This window comes from Rutilus rutilus, assembly GCF_951802725.1.
Source record: "Rutilus rutilus genome assembly, chromosome: 14".
NCBI classification, from domain to species: Eukaryota; Metazoa; Chordata; class Actinopteri; order Cypriniformes; family Leuciscidae; genus Rutilus; species Rutilus rutilus.
Window position 1 is genome coordinate 34,142,188 of NC_140219.1, and position 18,185 is coordinate 34,160,372.

An 18,185-nucleotide genomic window follows, 5' to 3' on the forward strand; every position below is an offset into this window, starting at 1 on the left:
TCATCTCGGGAGACACAGCACTCTCTTGAAACTGGTCCGGCGATGACCCAGCGCCAGTTGGGCTGGAGACCACCTCCGGGGCCTCTACCGCCACGTCGCCGGTCTCGATACCCCCATGAATCGCATGCGTTGCAGGAGAGCCTCCCCAAATCGACTCGCAGAGCTCAAAATAGAGCAAAACTACTCGCCCATGGCCACTTCGACGACCAGCATCGACAGCTCGCCTGTAGTTGATTCGTACTGCCTTGAGTTTTGTAGTCAATTGCCCTGTGAACACAAAACACGAAACAGTTTAACGTTAATGTTTTTGTACAACTAGCGTTAGCCCCCCCCCCCCAAAATCGACCGTTAGGCTATACGTTATACGTTATAGTTAAAGTTTTGCCTACCATACATACCTTTAGTGATTTCGTCCTTATTGTGGGGGTACACCTTTCCCATTGTTGTGGCTTCCTCTGGCGATGGATAATGCTCCCGGTACCTTTCCAATATGTCACCGTATTTGGTTTGCGACGACTCCCAGTCTGTGTTTTCTGCCGCCATGGCTGTTTTGTATTCCCTTGTAACTTTAAGTAAAAGTTCCACCTCGTCATCGGTCCATGACAAGAAATCTCTGGTCTTCGACATTTTTTATCTTTGCAGAGGTAACGTTAGCTACTTCTTAATCAAATCTGAGGAATAGTCAATCCGTTTCCTGTTTACACCGGCACGCGCATGCCCAGTGTTGGTGAATGGTCACGTGATCCGCGTTTTCAGTCGTTTTAATGTGGACGGAGATTAACCCTCTGGGGACCAAAAACGCGCCCGCGCGTTTTGCTCGTTTTTTTTTTTAGCAATGAAAAATAAACACAAAATGCTCTGTTAATTTTGATCTTTCATTTTCGTGTAATACATCAATCGATCCTGTTCAGTTTCTATTTTTTTTCTGTATACTCACAATAAAAATAAAGTGTTTTGCTTTTTGACAAATAAAGAAAAATTAACATGATGCTATTTCTGCCTTCTCTCTGTCAGTAAACTCCCATTTGAAACGCGTTCGAAAATGATCTATAACTCCGCGAAGATTCAGTCAAACAGGCAAACAGACCCACGGGCATAAAGCTTGAGATCGCAGCTTTTAAATGAAGTAATTTATATAAAAAACAAATATTATCAGCTTCTGTAATCTGTATAAAAAGAGAGCGACTCCAGTCGAGCTCATTACGAGCCATTCAAAAGTAATTTGACCACGCCCCGGAGAGCGCGTGCTATTCAAACGCAAATTCTGAGAACCATTTCAGTCTGTGAAACGCCCCCACATCAGCTGTAAACAAAGAGGCATAATATAGCCTACCTTATGGAGAAAAGTTTCCGTGCTGATATGAGGAGCAATATGAGGAGCAGATCCCGCTGAGGAGTGAGGTAGGCTAAGTTATCCTTTCTCAAGTGTTAATGTGGAATAACGTTATGGAATAACGTTAGTGTAGGCCTATGTAAACAAAAAGATGAATCGTGTTTCTATAATATGAATCGCGTTTCTGTGAGATGAATGAAGGGTACATATTTGTAAAGACTGTTTAGCCTAAATATGAATCGCGTTTCTGTGAGATGAATGAAGGGTACATATTTGTAAAGACTGTTTAGCCTAAATATGAATCGCGCGTCTGTGTGTGAAAGAATAAACTGCTTTGCTATAGCCTACTGAGATGAGTAAAAATCGACTGAAATATGTTGAAATAAAATGTATTTGTATAAGCAACGTATTAAACTGCAAATTAACATTTATAGGCTATGCCCTAATATTTCATAAAAACAACGTTACAGTCAGGCGAAGTATGAAAGACAACATTTTGTTGACTAGATTTGGGTACAGTTTTTACTGTAGAATATACTGTCACATCAAATAAGCTTTTCTGCTCATATATATAAAATACTATTTTGTCAAAAATAAAATCATAGACTAAGATGTTCCAATGTTGGCTATATTCAAACTAATGAATACATATGATAAAATGTAGGCCTATAATCTTCTTTTTTTTTTTTTTTTACAAAGAAAGAGTACTTTTTTGCAGAAATATTGCTGAAATTGTAATTATTGTTGTAATTGTAACCTTTTTAATAAAATAGCAAAACATATTTACAAGATAGATGTAAGCAAATTAATCTTAAATGGTCAATATAAGTCTTCTTCAAAATATATATTTTGTCCTTGCATTGTGGCTCAGTCAGTGTCACACCTGAATGAATGGCTAATTATGCAGAGTCATTATGCAGAGTGGGTGGGACACTGTAATCTAAGGTGTAAACTACTCCTCCCCCTCGCATATTGGCTTTCCAAGCAAAACCTGTTTTACACCATTTAAATCAATGTATTTTTTTTTGTGAACGATAAAGCAAGACTATTTTCACATAATTTTGAAGCTAGAACTCGAAGAGACAACATCCATTAGTCAAAAGTCTTGTGGGCACATATTTTGTATGAGTTTTGTGGTCTTATTTCAGCAACTTTCATTTTAATTTTTTTAAATAACCACGCATAAACATTATTCTCTTAAAAATACAAACATCTACATACATGTTGCTCGCACATTATGGTAGGCCTGTTTGTGCTATATAGAGTGAATTTACACCTTTGCCATTAACATGTTTATAAATAACTGAAAAAAGCACAAATGTCAGAGCATGTCAGAACATCTCAAGGGCCCCAAAAACAGCTTGGTCCCCAGAGGGTTAATGAAGTGTGGAAACGCTAGTGTGGACGGAGATCGTATTCGTTTTAATTCTCCGTTTCTAAACGAAAACGCAGTAGTGTGGACGGGGCCTGATGAAGTGTTTTGGTGTTTTGTTTTTGAGGTAATGAGTGCGATCGCGTTCCATGTGGAGATTTGCATGTGAATATCTTTTGCGCGAGTGGGCGTGTTCAAATTAAAAGTAATTAGGAAGCGTTTGAGAAGCTGGACATCTTGTTGGTTTTATACAAATTACTTAAACAGAGAATATTTGTTTTCAGTTTGAATCCGATCATTTAAAAGTACACACTTAAATGTTTATAAAGGTGTATGGCTCATAAATGTGTGACAAGTATTCGCTGAGTTTTGTTTCAGTTTATAGACGTGCTCAAGAAAAAAAATCCGTTCACCGTGATATAAAATATAATATAAAATATAAAATATAATATAATATAACAATATAAAATCCATATCCATAGGATAGAATAAAAACGTATAAATAACACAGTTAAAAATAAGATTAGGCTATAAAAACCCCAAAACACAAGAGCACAAACAAAGCTACTGGAGGAGCTGCCACTTACAGCTGGCGCTCATATACGTCTTTAGGGAAAAACATCCAATTCGTAACCTATTTAAAGGTGTCATGACCCACATTTTGCATTTTTCCACGAGAATCAATGTATGTTATGATTGCCTAACGATTATACACTGGCCGGGAAGCCGATATTTAAAAGTGAAGCGTTTGTTTACCTCAGGGTTTGTAAAATATCCCACGTGCACGCGCACTCAAATACGAGATTTTGATTTCTACCCTGGCTTGACGTCACGACGGTGGAGGATATGCCATATATGGACAGCGCAGCAGGAAGCCACGCCCTACCCCTCTCCCCCTCATATTCATTCGGCAAAGAAAGATGGAGAAACCAAGTGCACACCTGCGTTGCTCTGTGGTTGACTGCCATAAACAGCATTCTAATGTGTTTTCTCTACCCAAAACGGACGAAACTATCAGGGATCAGTGGATGAAATTCATTTTTAATGACGCTGTCCCAACAACCCTTTCAACTGGCCTAACGTTTGGTGTCTGCGCTAAACATTTTACACAGGATTAATTTAGTAATTTGGGACAATATCAGGCGAAGTTGGCCTCGAAGCTCCGTTTGGGAAAAGGTGCCATCCCCACCATCAGAGACCTGCCTGAAATTGAAACGGTAAGACTGTGTTTTTATTGCTCTACTGTTTGTACGTTAACAAACATCAGCTAACTGCTAATGCGGCTATTGTATGTAACGTTAGCTTCGAGATAAACACGGTGAATGGACTCTACGAATGCTATCCACATCTTTCCACTTTGTTTTACACAACAGTAGTGATGGTACAGGAGTCCATGGTCAGTGGCTAAAACTGTTTGCTAGACCATATCGCATATATCGATATAGTTCAAATTTGCGCTCTGCTCCCCGCGCCTCCGCTCTTCCTTTTCCACTCTGCGTGCGTGTTTAGAGCATGTTATGTTATGAGAGATGAATTATGACTACTTCAGAAACCCCAGCACAATAGGAACTACCAGACAGTGACATTAGTGTACGCTGAAATGAAGTCTTTCACTTCAGAAAAACTGACTTTCTTGTCCTGTCAGCCGTTATCCTGTGCTCGGAGCGCACACTCAATACACGCGTAAATGCGGAGGCGCCCGCGCTGTGTATCGCCTCACTGATCAAGGGCAAAAGAAACTACGAGCATGCAACGCTGTCAACCCCCCTCCTTCCTGCAACCAATCAACGCGCCCCTCATTTGCATTATTATAATGACCGTCCACGACAGCCAAAACATCGCATCAGATCTCGCGAGACAATAATGCCTTTAGAAATAAGGGTCTGAGGAGCTCTGTGTTTATTTTTTTTCCACTTTTTTTTTTTAGAAGTGCCTGAAAGACTATAATAGAGCGTTGGGTATCCAAGGTAACACGAGGTCATGACTCCTTTAAGTGCGAAAATGGATCCAAATGTAGCCTACGATCCCTTGTACAGCCTATTCGTCATATGGCAACTTATTTGAATGGGCCGAGGTCCCACGAAGTGCCTAAGTGTCCTAACTAAAGTTAGGGTAACGTCGGGGCTTTCAATGATGGCGCTGACTCGGGGGAGAGATAGCTCGCAAGCGTCTCTTCCGCCTGAGGCATTGTCATATAACCATGATGTGATATTCCCATAACATTACTATAATTAGATTGTCTGAGGGTTAAATACTCTGAAAGATGCCGGTTTATATAATTTAGCTACAGCACAGGAAATAACCTCCATAAGCTCCTCATCACCAGAGGTATGAGCTGGCGAAGACTCATAATCCACTGTATCAATACTTAAGACATCCAGTTTCTCAGAACTGGATAGCCGCAGCATTGGTGCCTCAACCTGGGGAGGAGAAACCGCAGAGTGGGCTCCTTCCTGGGCAGAGGCACTGGATCAAGCAGGTAAGGGCTGAGATAGGGCGGGGCCCATCTCAAACCACGCTGCTAGATCCATCTGCGAACCCCAAGATGTGAGCTGCCGCTGTGCCTCGGCAGCAGCAGGACTCGCACCTCGGGGAACGCAAACCGAACCGTCCTCCTCACAGCTTCTCGCAATGCACACAGTCACCCCCTATTACAACTCAAATAGACAACAATAAATATGACAAGGACAGATATACAGAGAGCGCTTGCTGAAGACACAGAAGTATTATATTATTATATACATATATAATATTATTAATCTGAGGCTAAAGGTTTCAATTGTAACTCCTAACAACCACCAAATTAGGCTCAGACCTTCACACTTTTCTGACTTAGGTTGCTTTATCTTTTATAAATGATCAGACTTACGGTTTTCCTAAAAATGACGGGAAAAAAATTACAGATTCATTGACGGAATGTTCAAATCCATTGAAGTGCATCTGGTGTCCATCATTTTGCATCTGGTGTGGTGCTTATATATATAGTATTAAGTATAGTATAGTATAGTATAGTATAGTATATATATATATATATATATATATATATATATATATACAGTATATATATATACACTCACCTAAAGGATTATTAGGAACACCATACTAATACTGTGTTTGACCCCCTTTCGCCTTCAGAACTGCCTTAATTCTACGTGGCATTGATTCAACAAGGTGCTGAAAGCATTCTTTAGAAATGTTGGCCCATATTGATAGGATAGCATCTTGCAGTTGATGGAGATTTGTGGGATGCATATCCAGGGCATGAAGCTCCCGTTCCACCACATCCCAAAGATGCTCTATTGGGTTGAGATCTGGTGACTTTGGGGGCCATTTTAGTACAGTGAACTCATTGTCATGTTCAAGAAACCAATTTGAAATGATTCGAGCTTTGTGACATGGTGCATTATCCTGCTGGAAGTAGCCATCAGAGGATGGGTACATGGTGGTCATAGAGGGATGGACATGGTCAGAAACAATGCTCAGGTAGGCCGTGGCATTTAAACAATGCCCAATTGGCACTAAGGGGCCTAAAGTGTGGCAAGAAAACATCCCCCACACCATTACACCACCACCACCAGCCTGCACAGTGGTAACAAGGCATGATGGATCCATGTTCTCATTCTGTTTACGCCAAATTCTGACTCTACCATCTGAATGTCTCAACAGAAATCGAGACTCATCAGACCAGGCAACATTTTTCCAGTCTTCAACTGTCCAATTTTGGTGAGCTCGTGCAAATTGTAGCCTCTTTTTGCTATTTGTAGTGGAGATGAGTGGTACCAGGTGAGGTCTTCTGCTGTTGTAGCCCATCCGCCTCAAGGTTGTGCGTGTTGTGGCTTCACAAATGCTTTGCTGCATACCTCGGTTGTAACGAGTGGTTATTTCAGTCAAAGTTGCTCTTCTATCAGCCTGAATCAGTCGGCCCATTCTCCTCTGACCTCTAGCATCAACAAGGCATTTTCGCCCACAGGACTGCCGCATACTGGATGTTTTTCCCTTTTCACACCATTCTTTGTAAACCCTACAAATGGTTGTGCGTGAAAATCCCAGTAACTGAGCAGATTGTGAAATACTCAGACCGGCCCGTCTGGCACCAACAACCATGCCACGCTCAAAACTGCTTAAATCACCTTTCTTTCCCATTCTGACATTCAGTTTGGAGTTCAGGAGATTGTCTTGACCAGGACCACACCCCTAAATGCATTGAAGCAACTGCCATGTGATTGGTTGATTAGATAATTGCATTAATGAGAAATTGAACAGGTGTTCCTAATAATCCTTTAGGTGAGTGTATATATATATATATATATATAAATATATATAAAGTAAAAATATACACATTTTCAAACATTTTCAAACTGTTTTAGACTAGTTTGTCTTGTTATTCTGACAATCATTATACATGTGTCATCATTCTGGTATCCTTCTCTGTCTCCCTCGTCTGGTCACACACACACACACACACACACGCACACACACTCACACCCACACACACACATAACCTTAGCTCACCTTTACTCATCCCCAGCTGTTTCTAGTTACTACTTGTCATCACGCTCATTCCTTCACACCTGTTCTCTGTTCTCTCTAATTGTGTTTGCTACTTCTAGCTTCCCCTTTTCCCTGCTTCTTTGCCAGATTATTTCGTACTCAACTCATGCAAGTGGCTTCACCTTATCCTCCTGTCCGAGTCCTGTCCGAGTCCTGTCCGTGTCCTGTCCGAGTCCTGTCTGAGTGCTGTCCGAGTCTATTCTTATGCAAGGCCGATCATACATCCAGCCAGGCACAGGTCTATTTCAATCTGTTCGTTTGTAACCTTTTGTTCTACACTCTGTCCAGCCTGCCAGTTGCTGACGAACACCCAGAGCATTCTCCTCTCCAACTGTTTGCCGCTATTTCTCTAAGGAGATCAGAGGACAGTGCCCGCTGGATCCCTTTCTCTGACTGTTTGCTGCTGTCTACTCGGAAAGAGACTTTCAGTTTCATGTTATTGGAGCGTCAGCATTGATGGCGACTTTTCTGTTATATATCGAAGAAGAAGAATATATTTCTGTTGGACTTTTTCTCTCAATTAAAGAGACTGTTCTTGCACTTCGCTTTTGGGTCTTATCTTTCCACATCATAGAATAATCTGGCCAACATGGACCCAGCGAAGGAGAGTCCGATTCACACGGCGGTCGAATTGCAAGGTGCCATGCTCGGCAGACATGATGAGGAGCTGACCGCTGCCCGACGCTGGCTGGTTGAGACGCTGGCTGCCCAACTCACAGATCTGTCTTTACAGGTCCACCAGTTCAGAAGTGATCCACCAGTTCCTTCCAGGTCGTTGGAAGCCCCTGAGCCCAGAATTAACAACCCCCCATGCTACGCCGGTTATCACTTTATCACTCAATGTGAGGTTGTGTTCTCCCTTCAGCCTACAACTTACTCGAGGGAGCGAGCCCGGGTGGCTTACGTCATCTCTCTCTTGACTGGACGTGCTCGTGAATGGGGGACCGCCGCCTGGGAGGCTGGTGTAGACTTCACCACCCGTTTTGATTCATTCAAGGAGGAGATGATACGGGTGTTTGACCGCTCTGCCCATGGGGAGGAGGCTTCTCGCATTCTATCGTCTCTCCGCCAGGGCAGAGGGACTGTAGTTGATTATTCCATTCAGTTTCGCACCCTTTCGACCACCTGTGGATGGAATGAGCCAGCCCTAGTCGCACGTTTTTTAGAGGGGCTTAACGCCAACGTCAAGGATGAGGTAATCGCCCGCGAACTACCCACCCGTCTTGATCCTCTTATCGAACTGGCCATCCGTATAGAGAAGCGGTTTGATCTCCGCCGTCGCGCCAGATGTATGGATTCCGCCTCGCAACCTCCTGTGTCAGCTGTCTCCGGTTCCCTTCCTTCCAACCCTGAGCCTGAGCCTATGCAACTTGGTGGTCTTCGCATTTCCGCCAAGGAGAGGGAACGCCGCGTCATCAATCGTCTATGCATGTATTGCGGGGCACCTAACCATTTTGTATCTGCATGCCCAGTAAAAGCCAGCACTCGCCAGTAGGGGAGGGATTACTGGCGAGCGCTACCTCTCTGATCTCTCCATCGAAGTCATGCACCATCATTCCTATAACCCTACGCTGGTCTGGTTCCTTCGTTTCACGTAACGCTTTGATTGACTCTGGTGCCGAAGGGAATTTCCTTGACGAGTCTTGGGCGCTTAAACAAGGTATTCCCCTGAAGAGACGTGAGGAGACCACTCCCCTTTTTGCCCTAGATGGTAGTTCCCTTCCTAGGGTTCATCTGCAGTCCATTCCCTTATCGCTCACTGTGTCAGGCAACCACCAAGAGACTCTTTCCTTTTTAGTTTTTCACTCCCCTTACTCTCCAGTAGTACTAGGGCACCCTTGGCTAGTTAAGCATAATCCCCACATTAACTGGTCTAATAATTGTATTCTCTCATGGAACTTGTCTTGTCATGTCGAATGTTTATTGTCTGCTAATCCTCCTGTTTCTCTTGTCTCTGTGTCTCAGGAGGAACCGGGTGATTTGACCGGGGTCCCAGAGGAGTATCATGATTTGCGGGCGGTTTTCAGTCGTTCACGGGCCACTTCTCTCCCCCCTCACCATCCCTACGATTGCGGTATTGATCTCCTTCCCGGTACCACACCTCCCCGCGGAAGGCTTTTCTCCTTGTCTGCTCCCGAGCGCGATGCTTTAGAGAAGTATCTTTCTGAGTCTCTCAACGCCGGTACTATAGTTGCTTCCTCCTCTCCGGCCGGCGCAGGTTTTTTCTTTGTTAAGAAAAAAGACGGCTCTTTGCACCCTTGTATAGACTATAGGGGGCTCAATGACATAACCATTAAGAATCGCTATCCTTTGCCGCTTATGTCATCTGCCTTTGAGTTGTTACAAGGGGCAAGAGTCTTTACTAAATTGGATCTGCGTAATGCTTACCATTTGATTCGCATCAAGGAGGGGGACGAGTGGAAGACTGTGTTTAATACTCCGTTAGGTCACTTCGAATATCGGGTTCTTCCGTTCGGGCTGGTAAACGCTCCCGCTGTTTTTCAAGCTTTAATCAATGACGTCCTAAGGGACATGCTCAATATTTTCGTCTTTGTGTATGTTGACGACATATTGATCTTCTCCCCCTCTCTCCAGGTTCACATACATCATGTACGCCGAGTCCTTCAGCGTCTCCTAGAGAACCGTCTTTTTGTTAAGGCAGAGAAATGCACTTTTCACGCACCGTCGGTCACCTTTCTGGGTTCCGTTATCTCGGCAGAGGGCATTGGAATGGATCCCACTAAAGTACAGGCGGTAACCGATTGGCCAGTTCCTGACTCTCGTGTTGCGCTTCAGCGCTTTCTTGGTTTTGCGAATTTCTATCGCCGTTTTATACGTAACTTTAGTCAAGTAGCTGCGCCCCTTACAGCTCTTACTTCAGTCAAGTTGTGCTTTAAATGGTCAAAGTCTGCCCAGGAGGCTTTCGATCATTTAAAGTCTCTATTTACTTCCGCTCCCATTCTTGTGACACCAGATGTTACAAGACAATTTATAGTCGAGGTTGACGTGTCTGAGGTCGGCGTCGGAGCAGTTCTTTCTCAGCGCTCTTCTATTTACGACAAGGTTCATCATTGCGCTTTTTTTCCCCACCGTCTCTCGCCCGAGGAACGTAATTATGATGTTGGAAATCGAGAACTGCTCGCCATCCGTTTGGCTTTGGGGGAATGGCGACAGTAGTTAGAGGGGTCTACAGTTCCATTTGTTGTCTGGACAGACCATAAGAACCTAGAATACATCCGCTCCGCCAAGCGACTTAACGCTCGTCAGGCTCGCTGGGCTTTGTTCTTTGGTCGTTTCGATTTCACTATCTCTTTTAACCCAGGCTCTAAGAACATAAAGCCCGATGCTCTCTCTCGCCTCTTTGATCCCACAGACGCTGCCTCGACTCCCGAGGTGATCGTTTCGCCAGGTCGAGTAATTGGAGCGGCTATCTGGGGAATCGAAAGACTAGGTAAGCGCGCTCTTTCCCGCTCTGTCGTTCCACGTAACATTCCTAGGAATTTTCTTTTTGTACCAGTTACTACACGTTTAGCGGTGCTTCAGTGGGCTCACTCCTCTAAATTGACTGTCCATCCCGGCATTAGGGGCACGCTCTCCGTCATTCGTCAACGATTTTGGTGGCCCACTCTCGAACGTGATACGCGACGCTTTATTGCCTCGTGCACCATTTGCGCTCAGACAAAGTCAAGTAATTCTCCGCCGGCCGGTCTTCTTAGACCTCTCCCCGTTCCGTCTCGTCCATGGTCCCATATCGCTCTTGACTTTATTACTGGTCTTCACCCGTCGACCGGTAATACCGTCATCCTGACCGTCATGGATCGATTTTCTAAAGCTGCGCACTTTATTCCGCTCGCTAAACTTCCCTCTGCCAAAGAAACGGCCCAGATAATGGTTACTCATGTTTTCAAGATTCACGGTCTTCCCTCAGACATTGTTTCGGATAGGGGACCTCAATTCGCGTCACAGTTCTGGAGGGAGTTTTGCCGTCTAATCGGTGCGTCCGTCAGCCTCTCGTCTGGGTTTCATCCCCAGACTAACGGTCAGGCTGAGCGCACCAACCAGATCATCAGTCGACTCCTGCGTAGTTTGGCTTTTCGTAACACCTCATCTTGGGCAGAACAACTACCCTGGGCCGAATATGCCCATAATTCCTTGCCTACGTCCGCTACCGGCCTTTCCCCGTTTCACTGCTGCTTAGGGTATCAGCCCCCTCTGTTTTCCTCTCAGGATGCCGAATCCAATGTACCATCGGTAAAGGCATTTATTCAACGTTGTAAGTGCACCTGGAGAAGAGTTAGGTCGACTCTCTGTCGTTCAAGGGCACGTACTCAAAGAACCGCTAACAAACGTTGTGTCAGGAGCCCTAGATACGCTAAGGTACTGTCATCATTCTGGTATCCTTCTTTGTCTCCCTCTTCTGGTCACACCCACACACACACTCACACCCACACACACACATAACCTTAGCTCACCTTTACTCATCCCCAGCTGTTTCTAGTTACTACTTCTCATCACGCTCATTCCTTCACACCTGTTCTCTGTTCTCTCTAATTGTGCTTGCTACTTCTAGCTTCCCCTTTTCCCTGCTTCTTTGCCAGATTATTTCGTACTCAACTCATGCAAGTGGCTTCACCTTATCCTCCTGTCCGAGTCCTGTCCGAGTCCTGTCCGTGTCCTGTCTGAGTGCTGTCCGAGTCTATTCTTATGCAAGGCCGATCACACATCCAGCCAGGCACAGGTCTATTTCAATCTGTTCGTTTGTAACCTTTTGTTCTACACTCTGTCCAGCCTGCCAGTTGCTGACGAACACCCAGAGCATTCTCCTCTCCAACTGTTTGCCACTATTTCTCTAAGGAGATCAGAGGACAGTGCCCGCTGGATCCCTTTCTCTGACTGTTTGCTGCTGTCTACTCGGAAAGAGACTTTCAGTTTCATGTTATTGGAGCGTCAGCATTGATGGTGACTTTTCTGTTATTTTTCTAAGAAGAAGAATATATTTCTGTTGGACTGACTTTTTCTCTCAATTAAAGAGACTGTTCTTGCACTTCGCTTTTGGGTCTTATCTTTCCACATCATAACATGAATATATAAACAGCTGCTGCCTCAGTACATTCATATGTTTCAGAGCTCGAGTTATAGGATAATATACATATGAACGTATGAGGATTTCACTGGCAAGAAGATTACTAAAATGTGTCAATGCTTTATCTTGTCTTACATATTGTAAAAATTGTAAACATGAATTTAAACATACTTTCATTATTGCATGACTTGTTTAATGGTTACTTAAGTATTAAATTTATAATAATAATAATTACTTTGGGATTTGGGTTTTACAATACTATAATTCAAATATAAATCAATATAAACTATAAATAAATCAACTATTACATGCACAAATACAACTTTTAGTACATATAGACAAACCTCACAGCAACACAAACACAATTATTACACAATCATTTATCCAATTGACTCTAATATACAGAAGCAGAAAACAGGAAAAAAGCGAGTATTCGTTCTATAGGCCAAACCTGAGAAAACGGCACCATCTTGTAAAAAAATAATAATACTTTTTTTTTTTTTTTTATTAATTTTGAAGCCTTGCCAACAGAACAAATGTCTATTAACAAAGACTGCATCATTTTATAGTTAAATGCCCTGTGATAAAAATAAGTTTTAATGGGTTTCAGTGGGGACATTTTTTGTCCTTAAGGTCCTGAGTGTAAATATGTTGTGTACAATGTGGAAAGGAAATTCAAAATAAAAATACACACTTGTGCCAAAATGGATGCAGTTGGCATTAACATAGGAAAAAAACTATTAAAAAAAACCCTGAAAGAGACAAACATGTCCTTAAGGAAACACAAGGGTTAATTTGGTTCTAAACTTTACATTTAAGTGTGATTGATCAATGAGATCCTTTGATGACAATGTTATTATTGAAGCATAATTTGCAAAACTGTATTAATCTAGAAGCAGAAGCAGATTTAACTGTGATTTTCTGCTGTAATAAAAAGTTTAACTGGTAAGATCTTCAGAGGTGAAGTTGTGCAGAGATTACAGAAGAATGGAAAGACAGTCTCTGTGAAGGATGTCCTGAATCTGCGCAGACAGTCTTTAGTTACAGGATCAGAGAATGACAATGTTTTTCTGTCATAGTCCAGCTGAACTCTCACACGCTGAAGCTTCTGTTTAACAGTAAAGACAGTGAGGCGTTTCTCTGGCGATTTTGAGATGTATTTGCTGTCTATGTAATCCACATGCCAGACATTAGAGTTAAAGAAACCCTTTCCCTTCCTTTGGTTTGATGCTGTGGTTATTCCAAGACTCCAGCATGTATTGTCTCCAACCTCCACATCCCAGCAGTGTGTTCCTGAGTTAAAGCCCTCAGATCCCAGGACACATGCATAACTGTCAAACCTCTCTGGATTATCAGGAAGAGTTTTATCTCCATCACTGAGCGACACACTGGTCAGATCAGCAGAGAGTGTGAGACGAGGATATGCTGTGTTTGGATCCAGAGTCAACGGAGCTGCAAAGAGAATAACATCAGATTACAGGATGACATATGATGTGGTAGAAATGTAAAACATTTTTCTTTTGTTGAAAGAGGTCATAAATCATAACAATGGTCTCTCAGTTACTGTCAGAATGGATTGAGGCTTCAGGTTTAATATCAGTATTCAATAAACCCTATTGTATCCTGATACATAAACATAAACCATGAGGAATAGACTTTCCATTATGAGTTCGCTGAATGATCTGATGATTTTCTGAAATACAGTTCAGATTCACTTGGTAATTCAAGTGATTATTAAATATATTTCTATCAAATGTTGATGTTGTGTGTGTTTATATCTGAACTATCTTCTGCACTGGTGTCAAATCTGCTGAGACTCACTGTGTTGGACAGTTTCCAGCATCTTCTTCCAGACTCTGAACGGCAGGTTACCCAGATAACGCGACACATGAATCAAAGCTCCAGAACTCATCCGTGGATCCGGCTGTGAGATCTGGACTCTGAGGAACATTCAGGAGTCAGAACTGCAGTGAATTTGAGTTCAGATCCACTGAGAGAAGAGATACGAGCAGCTCACTTACCTTTCCATTGAGGCCTTAAAGTTCTGGAAAATATAGAGTTTGAAAACATTTTAATATCTTATCAAACACTCTCATTGTCAGTGAGTCTCTCTATACAAGTTGTTTTATGCACAAAGAATGAAGCCAGATTGATTTGTCACCTTTAGAAACGAGACGTCATTGTCTTTCATCATCTCCTCCATGTCTCTGATTGTGTGTGAAAGAGCTGAGATGTGTGTGTTCATCTCCTCCAGCTTCTCCTTCATCCTCTGCTTCTTCTGCTCCTCTTCCTCTCTCAGTGCAGTGATTGTAGCTTCTTCTTCGTCTCTGAGAAACTGATGAAGCTTCTCAAACTCTTCTTTAATCTGACGCTCTGTGTGCTCAGCTTGAGACTGAAATCAAATCACATTCACTTCAATCATCTCAATCAACACAAATCTCGGATACCCGACATATAACGGATCCAGAAGCAGAAGCTGCTCGTCATTTACAGAAATAATCAACTGGAATCCATTATATTAAATATATCAATTTATAACGGTATAAAGTGATCCTCCAGCTGTAATGAAAATGACTCTTGATTCTGTTTCCTCACATTGATGTGTTGAGCTGTTTTCTCAAACTCTCCTTTCTTTTTTTCATTGTGTTGAAGTTTCTGTTGTAAGGGCTTCAGTACTGTATTGAGATCCTCCTAGAATTGAACAAAAATACATTAAACACCAGATTACAGTGAAGAGAAGAAAATACAGTGATATGATCATACAATTCTGTGCAAAAGTATTTACCCCATCCTGATTCTGTTTTTGTGTAAATCTCATACTAAATTGATTCAGAAACTTACCATAAAACAAAGACAACCTGATTGAACACAAAGTACAGTTTGTAAATGACAATGTTATTTACTAAAGCAAAAAAGTTATCCAATAATAACTGGACCTGTGTGATAATGTAATTGGCCCCATAGTTACTAATTCCTCAAATCTCTGAAACTGTATTTATAATGTTATTCAGCTGGACTAAACACAGCCAGTCCTGATCACGGCAGCCCTGTTCAATCAAATAAACACTTAAATAGGACTTTTTCAACAGCATGAAGTTGGTTAAAAGGTCTTAAACAGTAACACACTATTGACAACGGTGAAAGAAACTCCAGGAATAATAATGATGAAGACGGTGATTGAAACACATCCGTCTGTGATGGATTACAAAGCTATTTCAAAGGCTCTTGGACTCAAAGAACCACAGCGAGAGCCATTATATCCAAATGGAAAAAACTCGGCACAGTAGCAAACCTTCCCAGAAGTGGCTCAAAGTCACCAAAGGGCCAAGAAGGAACTGATCGTAGGAACTGAATTTTCTTACTTTCTATCAGAAAATGCTGAAGGGCAATATCCCATCTTTAGTCTGCAAACTGAAGCTCAAGCAACAAGACAATGATTCAAAGAATAGTAAGTAAATCCACCTCTGAACGGCTCAAAAAAGCACAATTACAGTTTTGGAGTGGCCTTGTCAAAGGCCTGACTTGAAACCAATTGAGATGATGTGGCAGGACCTTAAACAGGGAGGTCATGCTTGAAAACCCTCCAATGAGGCTGAACTAAAGTTGTCCGCTCAATTGTGCACTTTTTTTTTTTTTGCAAAATAATGATATCTATGAAAAAGGCTCCACTATTTAGTATGAGACACAAAAACATAAGAAATAGATAAATAGAAAGATAAGAAAATGGACAAATACTTTTACAGCACAGTAAATGTCATATAAAGTTGAGTGAAATGACTTTGAAATAGTAATGCATGATTGTGATGATATCTATGTTTATGACTAATTATTGTTCTTTACATGTGAATCAAGAAACATTTGTCTTACCTTATATAATGAAACCACTTTATTGATGGGTCTGAATTTATGACTGTTATGTTTCTGTGAATTAATACACACTAAACACACAGGCTGTTTGTCCTCCAGACAGAAGAGTTTGAGTTTCTCACTGTGTAAACTGCAGATCTCCTCAGATCCTGATGAACGTTTCTCATTTCTCTCCTTCAGGAACGACTCACACAAGTTTTTTAACGTGAGATTAACTGGAGGATCATCTCTTGAGGATCTTCTCCTGCAGACAGGACACTCCTGAGTTTCCTTAGTTTTCCAGAACTGTTGTAGACACTCTTTACAAAAACTGTGACTACAGGACAGAAAAACAGGAACATTGAAGAATTCACAGCAAACAGGACAAATATAATCATCTTCAGCAGCTGAAGCCATTTTCACCGTTTGAGTCTCGCAAACTAAACTTTACTTTCACTTTTTGAACGATGGTTTTCAAAAACGAATCACAATGAGAATCAAAGATCTGCTGTCTGTTCAGAAATGAACTTCACAAAAGTCCTTCTGTAAAGTTTTTCTCTTTGGTCTCCAATGATTGCTTATTCTTTATTGCTTTTGTTGAGCCAAAGTCGGTGTGACAGAAAGGAGAAATAACAAGTCAGTCTCTTCCTGGTTAGTGTTGTAAGAGGGAGGAGTTTATGATCACCTTTGGGTGTGTACAAACAGGTCAAACAGGAACGTCAGAATTTCTTCAGGTAAAATGTATTCAAAATGGACCTGCATTGAAATGTTAAAAAATATTGCTGTAAAACTTTGAATAAAACACAAAAGAACAATTAAAATACAAAACCATTAATTATAAACGACCTCAAAACGCTTATACATGTTTTATTTATTGCTCTTTATTTGTCAGAGAGTTTCTCAAGGTCTGTCATGATCAAATCAATTCAAATTTTAAAACAACAGTAGTTGACCATTGTGCTGTACAACAGAATAAATATCTAAAAAACAAAAAAAGAGTGCAAAGGGAATTTACATCAAAAACACCAATCAGAAAATTCAACATTAATTTTCTGTCATGCTCAACTTTGTCAGTGTAATGGGCAGGAATAAAGATCTGAGCGACTTTGACAAGGGCCAGATTGTTATGGCAAGGTGACTGGCTCAGAGTATCTCTGAAACTCAAGGCTTGTGTGTCGCTCCCGGTCAGCAGTGGTGAGGATTTACCAACAGTGTCCGAAGAGGGACGAACACACACCGGCGACAAGGTGTTGGACACCCAAGACTCATCGATGGACGAGGGCAATGAAGGCTATCCCGACTGGTCCGAGCCAACAGAAGGTCTAGTGTGTCATAAGTCACACACAACTTTAATGATGTTATAGGAAGAAGAAGTTTTATTTATATAGAGCCTTTCAATAGCTCAAGGTCACTTTACATGGGAAGAATGTGTCACAAAACACAGTGCATCACATTCTGCTGCGTATGGGGCCAAAGACCAATCAGAGTGCCTATGATGACCCCTGTCCACCTTCAACAGAGTCTACAATGTGTATGAACATAATTCATGTGCCTGGGAAGTAGCTGATCACAGCAGCTGTGATGTCAAGAGCTCCTGTTAAGTGGACTTGTAACTTTAGTGATGGCATAAGGCCCAATGAAACGGGGAGCCAATTTCCGAGTGGGCGCCTGAAGGGGTAAATTGCGTGTGGAGAGCCAAACTCTCTGTCCACACACATACAGTATCTGGGAGCTTTGGACCGGCGACAGTTGGCGATACAGCGGGTGTGTTCCCTGGTCCGGCAAAGAGCTGACCTCACGCAGTATAAAGGCCTGGGCCGAAGGAACGGCGGCATTGGGTTTCTGAGAGGGAAACAGAGGCGGATGGTAGCTCAGATAACAAAAAGAATTATGAGCGTACTCCGCCCATGTCAATTGCTCGCACCAGGAGGTGGGGTTATGAGCCGCCAGCGGAGCATCGACTGAGGTCCTGATTACCGTGCTCAGCTTGGCCACTACTC

The 18,185-nt window shown here is 42.3% G+C and overlaps 1 protein-coding gene across 1 annotated transcript; it reads right to left on the minus strand.

Moving 5' to 3' along the window:
- Positions 1-12,854: 12,854 nt before the first annotated feature.
- LOC311303510 (E3 ubiquitin-protein ligase TRIM35-like) lies at positions 12,855-16,839 on the minus strand. Its single transcript, XM_084430032.1, has 6 exons — positions 16,207-16,839; positions 14,935-15,030; positions 14,501-14,731; positions 14,361-14,383; positions 14,161-14,279; positions 12,855-13,791 (listed from the first exon to the last, which is right to left on the minus strand). The coding sequence occupies exons 1-6, from the start codon at positions 16,600-16,602 to the stop codon at positions 13,247-13,249; spliced, it is 1,410 nt and encodes a 469-aa protein (XP_084286158.1). The 5' UTR covers positions 16,603-16,839; the 3' UTR covers positions 12,855-13,246.
- Positions 16,840-18,185: the final 1,346 nt, after the last annotated feature.